Source organism: Neltuma alba, unplaced genomic scaffold (genome assembly GCF_004799145.2).
Source record: "Neltuma alba isolate B1F8T4 unplaced genomic scaffold, ASM479914v2 tig00008283_pilon, whole genome shotgun sequence".
Classification (NCBI taxonomy): domain Eukaryota; kingdom Viridiplantae; phylum Streptophyta; class Magnoliopsida; order Fabales; family Fabaceae; genus Neltuma; species Neltuma alba.
The window spans coordinates 1-17,019 of record NW_021634982.1 but is presented as its reverse complement, the minus strand read 5'-3'; the positions used below and the strand labels follow the sequence as shown (position 1 = coordinate 17,019).

Genomic DNA, 17,019 nt, shown 5'->3' with positions numbered 1-17,019 from the left:
TAATCTTTATTTATATTTCAAATCTAACTGCTTAGAATTAGCAATCTATCAAATTTGCAGGATGTGAAATTTCCATCCTCAAATCATAGATTGAAAAAATCAAATCAAAAAAAATAAAGCTAGAGCGAAACAATGCCTTATTCCGGCTTCACTCTGTCACTAGTATCATGGCGAGATCCCATCATCATCATCACTTTAAACTCCTCGAAATCAATCTGGCCGTCGCCGTCGCTATCGACGCCGTTAATCATCCGCCGGCATTCCACCACAGAACAGTCGTCCCCGAGGCTCTTCATTACCATTTGAAGCTCCTCCGCCGTGATTTTCCCGTTGCCGTCAATGTCGAAAACTGAGAACGCGTCCTTCAGATTCTCCATGGCCTCCACGGAATCGATCCCTTTCGTATTAAGCTCGACAAACTCTTGAAGACTAATAAATCCGTCGCCATCGGCGTCCACCTCACGGATCATGTTATTCAGCTCTTCCTCCGTGGCCGGTTCGCCCAGGCTTCCCAATATGGATCCCAGCTCTGATGCGGAGATCTTGCCGTCGCCATTCACGTCGAATCTCTTGAATACCTCTTCCAACTCCGCCGTGAGCTGCGCACGAGAATGCATCGACAGCGAAGGCGATCGGGACGTGATGGGCGATTGGGCGGCGGATTCGAGGAGTTTCTTCTTCCGAGAGAAGAGGGATTTGAAACCCATGACGGGGATGAATGCAGATTGAACGGTTAAAAGCTAAAATCCAAGAGAAAAGGAGAAATCAAAGGAACCAAGAGTGAGAATGCAGAGAGGATTGATTTGATTTATAAGTAAAGCATTGATGATCGAAAGAGATATTGGGAGGAAAGAGAGACGTAGGAAGCAGAAGAAAGAATGTGAGAAGAATCCATAACCTAGTTGAATTGAGATACGTAACGAATTCGATCCAGTTTTGTTTGTTCAAATGCCAAAATTAGTGAGATTAATAATAACGCGTGATTAGTGATAATAGACGATTTGATGGGGCCTACACTTGCTCAATCCGTTAATAGAATTTCAAAAGTTTCCCTACTTTTTTTTTTTTAATGAGTAAATTAAATTCTCCTTTTCTGGGCAAATGGCCCACCATGTTGCGAAGAATCTGTATATCTATTTTTCAATATATATATAAAATTTAGTCTATATCTCTTTATCTTCATCCTAATATTTTACAATAACTGGGATTAAAACTATAAGTTATTTTTAATCACTTTGGCTAATCATAGAAAGGAATTAACTTATTAAATCTGTCTTAAATTAAAATAATTTTTCAATTTTACTCTTATTTGAATATGTTTATTATCTTTCTCAGTATCAATATAAATCATTAGTAAGTAAAAATAAAATTGATAATTGATAATTAATAATCTTTTAGGTGATTTATATTATCATCTCCGGTTCTTAGTATAAGAGATAGTTTGACATTTAATTTGATCATAAGACCTCAATCCACTTTATTTATTATATTTATTTATTTTTTCTAAGGTAATCATTATAATAGTTACACATATTAAAGATTTTATCAAATAGTAGTTATGGCTAATATATATTATTAGCAAAAATACTTTAAGAAAGATAGCAATTATTTATGACAAATAACTAACTTACCTAATTTTCTTAATTTACTTAAATTATTCAACTAGTTTTATATTAAAAGCTAATCATAATATAAACTAAAGATCTCTTTTAGAAGTTACCTTATTTTTTTGGTTACAAAGTTGCCTTATTTTAGATAAGAGGGATTATGAAATTTAATAGAAGTTACATTAACATATTCTGGACAAATCATGATTAACTCCAATCAGATCAAGTAGAATACTCCCTCCATTAAAAAAAAAAAAATCAAGCAGAATACAATGACAATGCATGGAACCAAACGTCTTATCATGTGAAATAACACAATTTATAGAGTCCAGATTAAAAATGGAAGAGTTTGGCCCTTTAATCCTTATATTTTATATTAATTTTTAATTTTGGTTTCTGACATTTTAAAAAAAATGCTTCTTATAATTTCAGCATTATTTTTTTTTTTATAACTTAGAGTATCATTGAGTCACAGTAAATTTGAGATCAATTTCTGTTTAGCTGGAAATGTTAATTTTAAAACTCTCCCGGTAAATGTATTTTCCGATATTCAAACTTGTGTTTTCCTCTTTACAACCTACAGAAGTGAGATCTCCCAATTTTTTTTAAATATATTTCATGCAAATTTTTATTTTTTTCCGTGTCTCTTCACACATTTTATTGAGTAATTTTCCTTAATTTATTTGCATATAATTAAAATATAATTTTTTTACTTTTTTTTAGAATTTAACTTATTACCTATTTTGTTCGTTTATGTATCTGTCTGCTTTCATTTATAAAAACGGATGTTGATTTTTTTTAATAAACAAAAAATTAGGTGGACTGGAATTCAAGAGGCAAATATTAACTATAAACTCTCATTTATAAATTTATCATGTAAATTATAAATTTTATTTTGAATTATACATATGATATTATATGCGGTTGGCAAAAAAAAAAAAAAAAAGATATGATATCATGCGCGAGCAGAATTGTAGCTCTTTTTTTATTATATAAAACCTAATTAATTATTCATCACTATTATATATATTATATAAAAATAGTAGTTGGCAAAAAAAATTAAATAAAAAATGTATGTTACTTTCTTCAAAATATTCCTTCCGGTTCAAAATATAAACTAAACTTTAGAGAGGTTTACTTTTGTCTAGACATTTAATTAGTTTCTTTCAATTTTATCCCTATATATTCTCTTTCTTCTTTGATTCGTTTATTATATCTTTTACTTATTCTTTTCATTAATAAGGACATATTTCACACAAAATTACATAATTTACATATTTATTGTTTCAAACTGATTTTAAATAGTTTCTTGATAAACATAAATGAATAAAATTTAGTTTATATTTTGAATCGGAAGAAATACTTTTGAGACGGGTAGTTAACGATCGTGCGTTTCCATACCCAAATTCACTTTAAAAAACCTATTTTTATGTAAAGTAAGATAAAAAAAATTTCAAATATATTTACTTTATAAGTTTAAGGTGCATTGAACATGCGAAGTATTTTTTTTAATTGTATTTAACATTCTAAAATATTTTGTTGTGCATTCAGTACTTTGAAATATTTTTTTAAATACAATAATATTTTAAAGTATTTTTTGATGCATTCAACACATTTAAAAATTTTTTTAAGTAAGTTCAGCACTAAAACAAAAAAAATTTCAAAATACTAAATGCATCCCAAAATATTTCAGAGTGTTAGATGCATTTAAAAAAATATTTTAAAGTGTTAAATATATCTTATCCCTATTTTATTTATTACTATAAAATTATTTTTAAAACGACGCTCTCCAACCACTCCCGACGCTTATTTTTCATGTCCTGCCAAACACGTTTCATTTTAGGCACCGGATCGCATCCTTTTTTCAACTCGGCTGCTCAATCTGCAATCCAAAGCGTGACGCATCCCGTTTCCAGCTTCGAGACACCCCAAATAACACTTTTCGTTTTCCTGGATTTTTAAAAAAATAAAAAAAGAGGCTTTCTCTTCGATTTTTCAATCAGGAGTTGTCGATTCTGGTAAAACTTCTTTGTTGCTCTTCGTTTATGCATTTGATTTTTTTTTTTTTATCGTAACAATTGTTTGTGAGGCTGAAGTCGATGCTTTTCTTACCGAGTCATTCTCCAGAATTCAGAGACGAATGACTAATCTTTAATGCCTTTTTTTTTTAACAAAAAAAATTTGTTCATGGGCGTTGCTTCTTTAGCTTTTAGTGGTTTTATGCACAAAGATAGCAGTTCCTCTCCCCCCCCCCCCGGGGGGGGGGGGTTTATAGTGCCTCGCCGTGCATAGCCCCAAAGGACGATGCTAGTTCTACTAGCAAGATGTACCTGCATTTTTGGTATAATTTCTCTGGATGAAATTGAGTATCAGGATTCTTCGCATGCTTATTTAAATTCCAAATTTGATGTAAATCTTGCCGTAGCAGAAATGGACCAGAATGCTGTTAAATTTTAAAATCGAATTGTTACTGCTTACTTATTTTATGATCGGTTGTTAGTTGAAGGTCCTCTGGTCCTTGTTATTGCGTCGTTTTATGTTAATTTGCTTATTTGGTGCAACTGGCTGCTCAGCTTTTGAGTGCTGTTTTTGCTATTTAAGCTCATAATCGTTCCGTTTTGCAGGGAGCTTCGAGGGTTGATCATTTGTTGTAAGAATCTTGCAAAATTTAAAATGGTACGAATTATAGTACTTTCAAGGAAAAGTGGTGGATATGGATACCTCGGTGCTTCTCAGTTCTTAGGGCTTCGAGGGGAGCTATAAAACAAAAGGGATAGATCGATCTTAGGAAAAGGGGAAGTCTCCTCGTGATTAAGCGGAGCAACTGTCCTCAAAGTCGTTTGCTTCAATTGAAAATATTTTTGCAACGCCTGATTTTGGAGAAGAGATCAAATAGTCTAAATGGAAGATGGTGCAGGCGATGAGAAGACAAGAAGGGTTGTTTTTGTAACTGTGGGGACGACTTCATTTGATACTCTTGTGAAAGCGGTGGATTCTTCGACAGTCAAGCAAGAGTTATTTACAAGAGGGTACACCCACCTCCTGGTTCAAATGGGTCGCGGATCTTATGTTCCCACTAAGGTAGTCTTAAAAACACTTCACTGCAGTGCCCTTTCTTTCCCCTTGCCTCCTTGCCTTTTATTCCTTACTCATCTGATGTCTCCACAATGAAGTTAAGCTGAACTACTATTAGCTTCTCATTTATATAAACTAGTGACTAGTGATGATTTGTGTTCAAATACAAAACATTCTATAGGTGAATGTTAATTCAGAATTTAGAAATTTAGGAATCTTTTGAATACAGAGTTTGGAAGTGCGTCCACATAAGGCTCCTTAGATATCTTTGACTTGTTTTTTAATGCCCGTTGGAAATTTGTGAAAAACCGAAAGATGTTAATGCATGATGGCTTTATCACCCGGAAATTATGAACTAGGATTTTGATAAATTGTATTGGTATTGACATTAGCTTTATTACATGCTTCTCTCAGTACTGAATTTCTTAGAAGTTACTTCTTTGTAGTCCGAAGGAGGTAGTTCGTTGGCTGTAGACTACTTCACCTTTTCCTCCAGCATTGCCGACCATCTCAATTCAGCCTCTCTTGTCATCAGTCACGCAGGTCACTTTTTCTTTTATCTCTTTCGTTGTTGTTGTTGTTTTTTTTTTGGTTCCTCACCTTTTTATGTAATTATGGTTTCTTCGAGTTTGCATGAGCCATGATGTTACTATTTGGTTTTAGTGGCCTCAATTTGATTGTTCCATCTACAAGGGAGAAGTAGCTGTCACACCAATGGTCATTGGTTATATTTGTTGCATTCTACTTTAGACTAAAGTTGGATGTGAAAATCATTGGATAACTGTTAACTGGTTTGTCCGAGTTATTCACCAGTACTAAGAAGAACAGAAGAAAATGAAAATAACAAATAAGCTGCAGCGGTCACGACAGGCTGGTGAATGTGATTGGATTAAATAACAGATGGACATAATGAACAAGGACAAATCATATACTAGGCACTGAATTGGACTTATTTTCACCAAATTGACTTGCGTGGTTTATTGAATTTAATTCAAATTTGAAATTAAACTAATTTAACGTGATTGATGTCCTTTATGCTTGTGTAAGAGCAAACAAAGGATCCATCAATTCATCCCTTCCCGTCTGAGGCTAAGCACAGGGGAACTAGTTGTTATGTTGAAAAGTGAGGGGGATATTTTCCCACTCCTAAATGCACCGAATGAATGAATGTGGTATTTCACAGTACTGAATCTGAATGCCTGCCTGGGATTTTGGAAAACGACAAAAGTTTTCATTCTTTTCTTTTTTTTGGGAGAAATTTTATATTTTTACAGGCGTGTTAATATGGCAGTATTACATTGACTGCTAATTTTTTACGAGGGATGTAAACTGTTGACTCCATGCAGGCTCAGGCAGCATATTCGAGACGTTACGTCTGGGCAAGCCTTTAATTGTGGTTGTGAATGAAGATTTGATGGACAATCATCAAAGTGAACTCGCAGAAGAATTGGCAGATCAAAAACATCTGTACTGTGCGCGTCCTCAAACTCTCCATCAAACTGTAGCTGATATGGATTTGAATTCTCTTGTCCCTTACTCTCCAGGTGATGCCACACCTGTGGCAAAGCTCATAAATAGGTTCCTCGGTTTTCCTGATGATTAACGAGTTAAAAATATGATTCATCTAACAGTTTTCTTTTTAGAAAAAACATGAGAATTATAAATCTCAGTTACCAGCCAACACAAGAAGCACTTGGGCGGGATGGTTACAATTGACAAAGCTCAACTCAAACGGTGTCAGTCTCACGCCTTGAGTGTGAGCATACTTGTTGAAAACCAAGAAAGATCATAATTGATCTGGACATACTAGATATGTGTCGTGACAATGTTGCGCCAGACATTATATTCAACTCAAAAGCTACATGCGAGCTACGTGTTTAAGTTTGAAAATATGAATGTTCTCTCCTCTGCATATATCTCCTTGGGATCCCTGAACTCATTGATATCGGAATCATTTTTTTTTTTTGCGTGTGCATCCAGTATTTTGGGTCTACTCATGGGGCCTAGGCTAATCCAGATTGAGCTGAGTGGGACCCTTTCGGGTGGTAAGCTCTACTACCGAGTATTTAACGTTGCTGCATTTCTAAGTTTGAACATTAGACCTCTGGTTGAGCTGGAATAATTTTCTTACTAGTTGATCTAAGCACTTGGTGGTATTGGTATAGGAATCATTGTGGAAGTCAATTGTTTCATGGTTATCGCATAAATAAGACTCTTGATGAGGAGAAAATAGTTTGAAGTAGCGAATGTATTTGGTGCTGATAACAAGCACTTAAAAAGTTAACATTTGAAGTTTGGATGCAAATGTGGTGTTGTAATGAATGGATGGGTGAAACACATGGCGTGTGACTGATACGGGACATGGGATATCTGAACGGAAAGCGAAGGTTGAATGTGAAGTATATTGCATAGTGGGTTCGGTTGTTGTGGTCCTGCTCCATCTTGAATATAGCTTTCTGATGGCCACATGACGGGTGTGACTTTGAGCTCGCCATTTTCATGCCCTTTGCATAATGAATACTGCTTTCCACCCCTGATGTAATAGCTACTTGGTGTCTTTCTTTGAGTGTAAATATAAAATCTTAATTTATTTTGTTTCTCATGCTTATAATTTTTTTCCTAATTATCCCTATTAATTGTAGATATTAAGAGAGCTTATATCAATGGACAGGTTCAATACAAATGATTTAAGAGGATATTCATTTTTTTTTAACAAATAACTAATTTCATTAGTTTTTTTTATTTACTTAAATTAATTGTGAACCACCAGCTATGTCCAAGGCCAATTGTTGGCTTTGTTGAAAGCAGTGCCTGTTCTCCTCACTAACATTGCAGATTTGCAGGCTGAAAAGTGAAAATGATCTATTTACAGTTGATAAAAACATGCTTTTGGTCAGTGAGACTGATTGAATGAATGTCTTGTTTAAAGGTAGTAGAGGTTAGGTACGATGTTGTTTATTTCGGTTGACAAAGATAAGGATGCCCTTGAGAAAGGAAAGGAAGTGTAGTAGCAATTGGTCATTTCATTGTTGAATAAATGATTGGCAAGTCGGTTTTTCTTTCCTTTTCACGGATTTGTCATCTGCCCAAGTGCCTAGCTTGTGCAAACGAGAAAGTAATGTCAAAGTATTTGCCTTTTTGTGATCTCATTGCTACTTGGACGCACAACTAAGAATGCATGTGAATGTTGACTATTATATTACCACTTAAAACTTTAGAACATGCCGTATTAGGGTTGAAAGTGAGGTTAGTGTGTTGTGCGTGAGCGACAAAATTGTGATAATACCTTTGATTTTTAATATTCCTCCGGTCCTAAATATAAGACTCATTTTGCAGCACTGTAAAATGGGTCTTATATTTAAGTCTGGAGGAATATAAGAGTTAGTTTGACATTTAATTTGCTCTTAAATATAAGATCTCAATTTACTTTATTTCCTAAATTTATAATTTTCTTAAAATATTTTTATTGATTACATGTATGAAAAGAGTTTCTACTAAAAAGAGTTCCAAAAAGTATATGTTTAAAAGAGCATTTAAGAAAAATCAATATTTATTTATTATAAATATCTAAGTTAACTAACTTTGTTACTATTTACAAATTAATTAAGAGAACCAAAAGGTGAAAGGCATGATGGCATGAGAGACCCTATCAATATTGGTATTTGTGTCAATAACCTAATAACATGAAAATTCTTCTATGCGGAAAATCACATGTTTAATCTCTTTTATAATCTCATCCGGTTAATATCTAATCTTCTAATTTTTATTAAACATTATTGCACCTTGCAATTTAGTCCACCCTGGGTGCAACCTCAATCCCATCAAACACCAACTGTATTAAATACCAACTCTTTCGCCCTTCTCTTTTCTTTACCTTGGATTTCAAGTTATGTGCAGGTCGCCATTGATTTAGCGATTCATCAACCTCTTCTTGATTGACGATATGATTCTCAAATATAAACATTTTATTATATGTAGCTCTTTTCAATTATTGTTGGTTAGGAAATGATAGAATGGAGATGGGGATGACTAATGAAATGATAATTTAGAGGGAAAGAATGGAAATGCACATGCTGAGCTTAAGCGTTGTTTTAATCTGTTGCCTCTTTCGGAGGGTATCATAATTATTGGTTGCCGAAAAAGAAAATGCCCACTTGGTTAGCTGGCAAGCCTTCTCTCACCCATAACTGCTATCCTTTATTTGATTCTTTTTTTTTTTTTTATCAAATTGGAATAAGAAAATTATATAGGAAAATGGCAAATAAAAACCCGGTTTCATGCTGTAAATATGAAATCTCACTGAGATGTCTGAAATGCCCATCAGCTAAGTGATAAGTTGATTATGGGAAATGACAAGTTTACTTGAACGAATGACAATTTTAGTAGATCACATCACACCTTGACTAAGAATATACCAAATGACAAGCTGATTATGGGAAATGACAAATTCACTTTAGCGAATGACAATTTTAGTAGACCAAATCACAACTTAGCTGAGAGACATTTCAAATATTTCACTAAGATTTTATATTTGCAATATGGAACTAGGTTTTTATTTGCCATTTTTCAAATTGAGAGTTTCAAAGCACAATTTCATATATTGGGGGTATTATTTGCTATTTTTTCAAATTATATTGCATGCCCTTGGTTTTATTCTGAAATCTGAAGATTATTAGGATTTCTGCGGATTCAAAAGACAGATAGGGCAAAAGCTTCAAGGCTTTTGTGATACAAAAGAAAGAGAATTGCATACATAAGACAACGCTAGGGACAAACCAAGTACACGATGCCACTTCGATTAAATTATTCACGAGAAAACACGGAGCGAGAGGGAGAGAGAAGGGGGGAGAGAGAGGTGTTGTGAGCCTTTAGTTGGTCACTCCTTGGAAGAAGGGCAGTTCAAAACTAGCAAAATACTAACTTGCACCTTCCGTTTTGTCTCAACTATCAAATTCATTCATCTGTCTCTCTCTGCGCGAAAGCCATCTCTTTCTTCTTTCTAGCTTTGTTCTCTGCAATCATGGAAGTCAATACCAGTTTTGCTGTGGCTGCAGAATCACCAAGTTTTGCCTCAACACAGAACCACTCACATCCTGAAGAGTATAATAAGCATCATCATCATCATCCCCATTTACCCTCCAAAACCATTCTCATAGTCATCATAACTCTCACTTCCTTCTTGCTTCTTCTCGCCATTTCTCTCATCATATTCCTCCTCCGTCGCCTCAAATCCTCTCCCAAGAATCCAACTACTAAACTCGGCAATGAAGAGTTCCATGACACCGCTAGTAGCAGATTCAATGCCTCAACAGCTTCCAACTTCACTTGTAGCCCAGGTAGTTAACGTTCTTCTCTAGCTCAACAAAAGAATGTTTTGAAGAATAAAAGGTTAGTGTTATTAATTTCGGGAGAAAAATGCAGATGTCAGGGGAGGGTGTATTTATGGAGGAAACGTGAGCAGACCAGTAGCAACTAAATTCAGAGGAGTGCAAGTGTTCACGTACAGGGAGCTAGAAGTGGCGACGGAGCGATTCAGTGAAGCAAACATAATTGGAAATGGAGGGTTTGGTTTGGTGTACAAGGGAGTCTTAAGTGATGGCACTCTGGCCGCCATTAAATTGCTGCAGAGGGACGGTAAGCAAGGCGAGCGTGCCTTCAGAATCGAGGTGAGCCCCTTCATTTATTATCTCATTATCTCTGTTCTAAGCCTCTGTTTCAAAACATTTAATACCTCTAACTATTTGAATCTAACACGATTTATTACTCTTCAAGAGTTTTTCACTATATATTTGGAAATCGATTTTATGACTAAGGACTTGGGCTTTAATAGTAACGTTTCTCTGTTCTTTTCTTACCTGCTCCCCTGCTTTTTCACTGTTGTCTGTGTTTCCTTGCCGGGCATGTATGTAATCCTGTTTGTTCAGACTCCACAGAGATTGCATTTGTCTTTTCTGTTTGGAAAGCTGCCGTTTCCGTGAGCAAATGGAGATCCAAAAGAAAAGTCAAAACTCAAAACAAGTTACTATTTTAAAATTCTTAATGCGTGAAAGGACCTACAGAACAAAAGACCACCTTTTTATACGCTACTATTATGCTCATTTTTGTGGTTATTCTGTTGTCTCTGAAGTAACTCTAAAGTGGGAAGAAAACAAATAATTGATTTCCTCACGATTCTCAAGCAATAATTCTTGATTTTATACTTAGTACCCACCGAAAAAAAAATGGCTTATTTAATAATGTCCTGCACATGGGTGCGAAGAGTAGAATGTGAAAATAAAATGTCTTTTTTTTTATGCTTGGCTCTGTTTTTAATTGCAGGTGGATCTTCTAAGCCGATTGCATTCTCCTTATTTGGTGGAGTTAATTGGGTATTGCGCTGATCAGCATCACAGGCTCCTTGTATTTGAATATGTGGCCAATAGGACACTTCAATACCATCTTCACTCTGCTCAGGATCATGCTCAGCCGTTGGATTGGTGGACGAGAATGAGGGTGGCCCTTGATTGTGCCAGGGCCTTGGAGTTTCTGCATGAGCATGCGGCCACGCCTGTGATACACAGAGACTTCAAGTCCAACAATGTTGTACTGGATCATAACTTCCGTGCTAAAGTTTCTGACTTTGGATTGGCCAAGATGGGTTCAGAAAAGATCAACGGTCAAGTTTCCACAAGGGTTTTGGGGACCACTGGATACCTGGCACCAGAGTGAGTACACTGTACCCTCACCCCCAAAAAACAAAAAAAAAACTATCTTTTGGTTACTGTGATGCTCCTTTCCTTATCTTCTGGACACAGTACGAAAATTGGTGTGTTAAGAGAAAGGAATCGTTCCAATGGACACAGTCAGTATCAAGTCACTTTCATGCAAGCTGTCAATTTTCTCGTTTAAGACAAAGATGGTTTTCTCGTAGCTGCTATGAAATGAAATTCATTACTAACTAAGATTTGAAATTGAAATTGAAATTTATATTATATTGTAGGTATGCATCCACAGGGAAGCTTACCACCAAGTCAGATGTATACAGCTATGGTGTGGTTCTTCTTGAGTTGCTCACTGGGCGAGTGCCAGTTGATATTAAGCGCCCCCCTGGTGAACATGTCCTTGTCTCTTGGGTTAGTTATTTGATTAATAACTGTTTGTGCATACATAAAGATAGCAAATTTTTTTTTTCAATAAGAGGGATGAGTACTAGCAGTCTGAGGAGACAAGCAGGATTGAACCCATAATCTCCGGAGCATTCATGTCACTAGATTATAAGGCTATTTCAGGATTGAACCCATAATCTCTCACTTACAAGAAGCATTCATATCACTAGACTATAAAACCATTGGCATAAGAGTGCAAATATTGAATTTCCCATGTCTTGACGTTTCATTGCCACATGAGAATTTCATGATTTTTGTTATGTTACTAATGGATAGTTTGATGTAACTTAAAAGCGGCGTGTGCTTATTGATCACTGATCAGGCTCTTCCGAGGTTAACAAGCAGAGAAAAGGTGATGGAAATGGTTGATCCAGCTCTGCGAGGACAGTACTCTAAGAAGGATCTAGTGCAGGTTAATTTTCTTTGTGCTTCTAGTCATTGTTAGTAGGAGGAGTGGCGATTTTATCCCATTAATTAATGCTGTCTTTGTATTAATGGTTTGGTTTATAGGTAGCAGCCATAGCAGCAATGTGCATACAGCCAGAAGCAGATTACAGGCCGCTTATGACAGATGTAGTGCAATCACTAATACCACTAGTTAGAAACCCATCTTCTGTTAGTTCATCTAGTTCATTAAGATATCAGAAACATGCTTCAAGTCCAAGCCGTTAGCTGCTGCAAAATGGAGCAAATTCACAGTTCAAGACCCACCAACTGACTATTTTTGAAAGACTGAAGCTTGATGGGTTATGTCCGATAAATACACTCAGGTCGGGTCGGACCCACAGAGCACAGAGAGGAGACAAAATGCACCATGGGTAGACTAATTCAAAATCATCTGCATTCTATGTTGGCGAAGAGATTTTACAGTCGAGGTACATGGGACCCAAACAATGGAAAAAAATAGATGTGTGGCCCATATGGGAATAATGCCAACTTGTTGGGATTTATCATTTGCAAACTAGAATGCCATCAGCTCATATCAATTATTTTGTTGTTGATATTACTTTCCACTTGTATTTAATCATTCAACCAAAACGTTTATCTTTCCCAGGAAAACTTTAAATACTAACAGTGCAATGCAAAGATTGCACTAGTCTAAAGCTGTGCAAGGCCCAATCTGATATTCAGGCGGCAAGAGGTTCCCCATCTGTCATAGACTAAAGTGGAGACCAGACTGCTCCCAGACCCAAGAGAAGGTTCTAGACTGGCTTTAGAACCACAGTGATTGTAAATCAATCATCTGAATCTACATAGCCCATGCTCCCAGTTAAATTTTTTGCCGTAACTTACACAACTGTTGGATCTGCGAACTCGCAACCTCACATTGAAAAAAGCTTTAAGAAATGTGCTTGATGTCTGTTGGGCTACAAGATCCTGGTCGGCTAAATTAAATATTAATCAACTGAAAAAATGACAATCATTTTCTCTTTGGTTCCATTATAAGACTTGATTCCCCTCTCTCTTCCTCTTCTGATGTAAGGCTTTTTCTTTCCAACCCTGTCAGCATATTTGGCGAACGCTGCAAATAAGGCCGACTTGACAGTTAATTCAGTTTCTTTGTTCCTTCGTTTGCCAACCATACCTACATCCTCATGCTTGTCTTCATTTAAGGAAGAAGGTTCTGCATCGTTCTGAGTATAGGTTTCTAACCGATTGTAATGATCATTAGCTATTATTATTTCATAAATAAATTTATAGGCCAAAAACCATAAAAATATACCCTTGAGAGATAGTCTGTATCCATTTGGCCTTGGATAATGTCTGCAGGCTTGTTTTCATAAACTCCAATTCTTTCCAAGTAACGATCGCATTCTTCCAGGCTGTAGCCACAGGAGATGGGAAATTTAATGAAATCAGGTAAATCAGAAGAAAGGAAGGCTGTAAAATCAAGTGGACAGATCAAACGCATCCTGCTAGTTGCTGTTACAGCTACTAAAATTCACAAGAATGACACAATAATTCCAGACTTATCGGACACACAGATTCGGTTTACAATACATATCTGTAACTCAGTCAGTCACTTGATGTTCTTCAACGAGATGAAACCACACGTTTTCGTCTTTAATAGGAAAATGGTACCTCTAATCAGAGTGCACTAAGACATATCTTTAGATTGTAGTAAATTCTAACATAGAATGGTACAGTCATGAAACAAAGATGTTTTAGTAAGTTAAAGTAGAGGCTTCACCACATCCTCCTGAAACCAACGGGAATAATCCATATAGGATCTATCATACTCAAATAGGAAGTGAATCCAGTATGTTTAGACATCTATGTAGATCATTGAAATTCTTCTGCAGCTCCCTTATTCTGTAATATAAGTGGTCTCTTTGCAGGAGATGAGGAGGGAGACTGCATCAAACCATCCACTAAAGTTAGGTAGATGCATTATCAAAAGAAGCTAAGAAGCTTGAACAGATTTCAGAGACTAGAACCTGAGATGGAGAGCAAATGAAGTTTGCCCAAGCAAATAGTCAGAGACAACATCTGCAAATGTCCCCCTGACATTCCTAATATGTTTGAGCCATGGATTTTCCCCTCTGAAGAAACTGACTCCTATAATCATATGCAGGTTTAAGAAAAAAGTTAATTTTACTGAATTCCTGGAGGATAAGAACATATTGCCTGTCTGTGGTTCACAAAAGAAGAAACTTAACTTCGGTCATGGAGAAACGCAGGGAAAGCAAAAAACCAAAGGTTATAACATTTTTGACAACATACTAAGGCTGTGTTTTGGGATCACGTTTGGACCCAAAATGTGCATCCCCACCTAATAAGTTAAGAGGCAGCGTTTTTTAAACATGTTTGGGCATGTTTGATCAATCTAACTTCTGAGGCTGAAATGGACTTCTGAAAGAAGCTCTTTGAAGCTGTTTTTTTTTTTTTTGTTGTGTTGAGGGTGTTGGAAAATACCATTAGAATATTTATTTGGATGTTCAAATTTTTACCTACCTGATCTTGCATGAATTTTCTCTCATCTCACTTTAAAAAAAAAAAACAACACACACACTCCTCATTTGAGTTGAATGATTTTAATTTATGTATTTATCCATTACATATATTGAATTAAGTATTTTATTTTTTTCAATTTCCTTCTAATAATAACTTAAATTTTTTATTTTTAATAATTTTATTTCAATACTTCTTTAAAATGATCACATTATATATATAATTTCTTTTAACAATAAATTAAAATTCCTTATTTTAATAATTTATTTTCATTACTTTTTAAAATGAATCACATGATATATATAATTCTTTCTAACAATAAAGTAAATGTCCTTATTTTAATAATTTTATTTTCATTACTTCTTTTAAAATGATCACATTATATATATAATTTCTTTCTATAATAAATTAAATTTCTTTAACTTTAATAATTTTATTCCTTACTTCTTAAAAAATAGTTTTTTTTAACCAGAACTTCTAAAAAATAGTTACATTATATATATATATATATAATATTAGATATATACTATTTAATAAAATTCATGTCCTTTTAAGTCATTTTACATCCAAACTTATTTTTACATTATCACCCAAAAAAATTTCAGCTTCTCAAAATGACTTTTTTTCAAAACCCATCTAAACATAAATCATATTATCCTATCTAACTTTTATTCAATATGACTTCTGTAAAAGTCAGATTGAAAAAAAATTACTTCTGTCAGTTATCCCAAAACACCCAAAGTTATTCTAATACCGCTATCCCAAACACACCCTAACACGATAGGGAGTGCAAATGAGTGGAAATTGCAATTTGCAAATATTCGTAGCATTTGAATTAATTCCGGGCAACTCCTAGCTTTCTTGGGTTCTAAGAAATTATTTGATCAATTGCTTGCTTGTCTGGGATCACTTATGTACACCTCAAAACACTTATTTACGTAATTTGAAACAAGATCTTCTCATATATTTATTTTATATTTCGTAAATTATGATTGAAAACTTTTCACTGTCTTACCGTCATTCCAAATAGCGGAGGAAATTGCATATTTGGCCGTGAAAGCCCAAAGAACACATGAAACTGTCGGTAACAAAAAAAAACAAAAAGGCGATTGAATAAAAAGTGAAAAAAAAAAAGAGAGCCAGTTTAAATCCACACAAAACAAATTAAAACATGTTAATATAAGGTTTAGAGTAGAAATCGGGGGGGATATTATCCAAACATAACAGCCAGCCTTGTTATTGTAGCGACTTTGTTATTAACTCTCTTTTCTATATTATATTTCTTTGTTTTTTTTTGTCCTGCTATATTAATATTTTATACATATTTTTTTTAAAAAAAATTCAACGGTAACTTTTACATTTTAAGAATAAAAATACAACAAATTATAAGTTTTTAACATAGTAATTAATCCTAACTCAATAGCGCGATGAGAGAGAAAGAAAACAATTAATGGGAAGAATTTAGGAGAGTCAATAACTTAATGTGTATGAAAGATAATGGATCTAAAACTGCTTAGTTTAAAATCAATACATGCCAATATATTACCTATGGTCCTAAAATAGAGAAGCTACTCCTACGGTCCTAAATATAATACCTTATACACATAGTATAAGGGTCTTATATTTAGGACCGAAGGAGTAGTAGTTAACTAATTTGAAGAGATTAAGAAAATAAGTTAAGTTAGTTATTTGTAATAAATAAATATTATCTTTTCTAAAATATCCTTACTAATAAAGTGTATTGGCTAAAACTACCATTATTAGAACAGAAAGATTATCCTTAAAAAAATGTATAAATATGAGAAATAAAGTGAATTGGGTTCTTATATTTAAGACTAAAATAAAAATTAAATAAGGTCTTATATTAAGAATAGTATAATTTATAAGAGATTGCATTATTTTGGTAAAAAAATGTTATGAACAATGTTAAATTATGTCAAACTGTGTAAAAGCATGGAAATAAAAACATATATATGCATAGAATTATACACACACAAGTGTTTCAGGCCAAAAAAAAAAATAAAAATACACGCACATAATTAAAATTGTCCCTATTTGTTATTTTTGATACATGACATAAGCAAAGCCATGCATGTGAGAGCCGTTTAAATGTGTCAAGAGAGTTAAACGGATTATCTCATTTAAACCACCTTAATTTAAGGGTTTGAAAATTGAAAATAACATCATTACGTGAGTTTAAACGAGTCAGCTTGATTAGCTCAGGACAAGATTTTAGAAAA

General features: G+C 34.4%; 3 protein-coding genes across 3 annotated transcripts; 2 read left to right on the top strand and 1 right to left on the bottom strand.

The window, feature by feature from the left end:
• On the bottom strand, positions 1–941 carry LOC114753915 (probable calcium-binding protein CML25). The gene has a single exon (XM_028942620.1). The coding sequence runs from the start codon at positions 705–707 to the stop codon at positions 138–140; it is 570 nt and encodes a 189-aa protein (XP_028798453.1). The 5' UTR covers positions 708–941; the 3' UTR covers positions 1–137.
• A 3,290-nt stretch (positions 942–4,231) lies between these two features.
• Positions 4,232–6,598, top strand: LOC114753916 (UDP-N-acetylglucosamine transferase subunit ALG13 homolog). Its single transcript, XM_028942621.1, has 3 exons — positions 4,232–4,688; positions 5,129–5,225; positions 6,029–6,598. The coding sequence occupies exons 1-3, from the start codon at positions 4,509–4,511 to the stop codon at positions 6,283–6,285; spliced, it is 534 nt and encodes a 177-aa protein (XP_028798454.1). The 5' UTR covers positions 4,232–4,508; the 3' UTR covers positions 6,286–6,598.
• Positions 6,599–9,457: 2,859 nt separating this feature from the next.
• LOC114753917 (probable serine/threonine-protein kinase PBL7) lies at positions 9,458–12,813 on the top strand. The gene is made up of 6 exons (XM_028942622.1): positions 9,458–10,018; positions 10,104–10,348; positions 11,001–11,386; positions 11,662–11,794; positions 12,150–12,239; positions 12,338–12,813. The coding sequence occupies exons 1-6, from the start codon at positions 9,703–9,705 to the stop codon at positions 12,497–12,499; spliced, it is 1,332 nt and encodes a 443-aa protein (XP_028798455.1). The 5' UTR covers positions 9,458–9,702; the 3' UTR covers positions 12,500–12,813.
• The last annotated feature ends 4,206 nt before the right edge of the window (positions 12,814–17,019 follow it).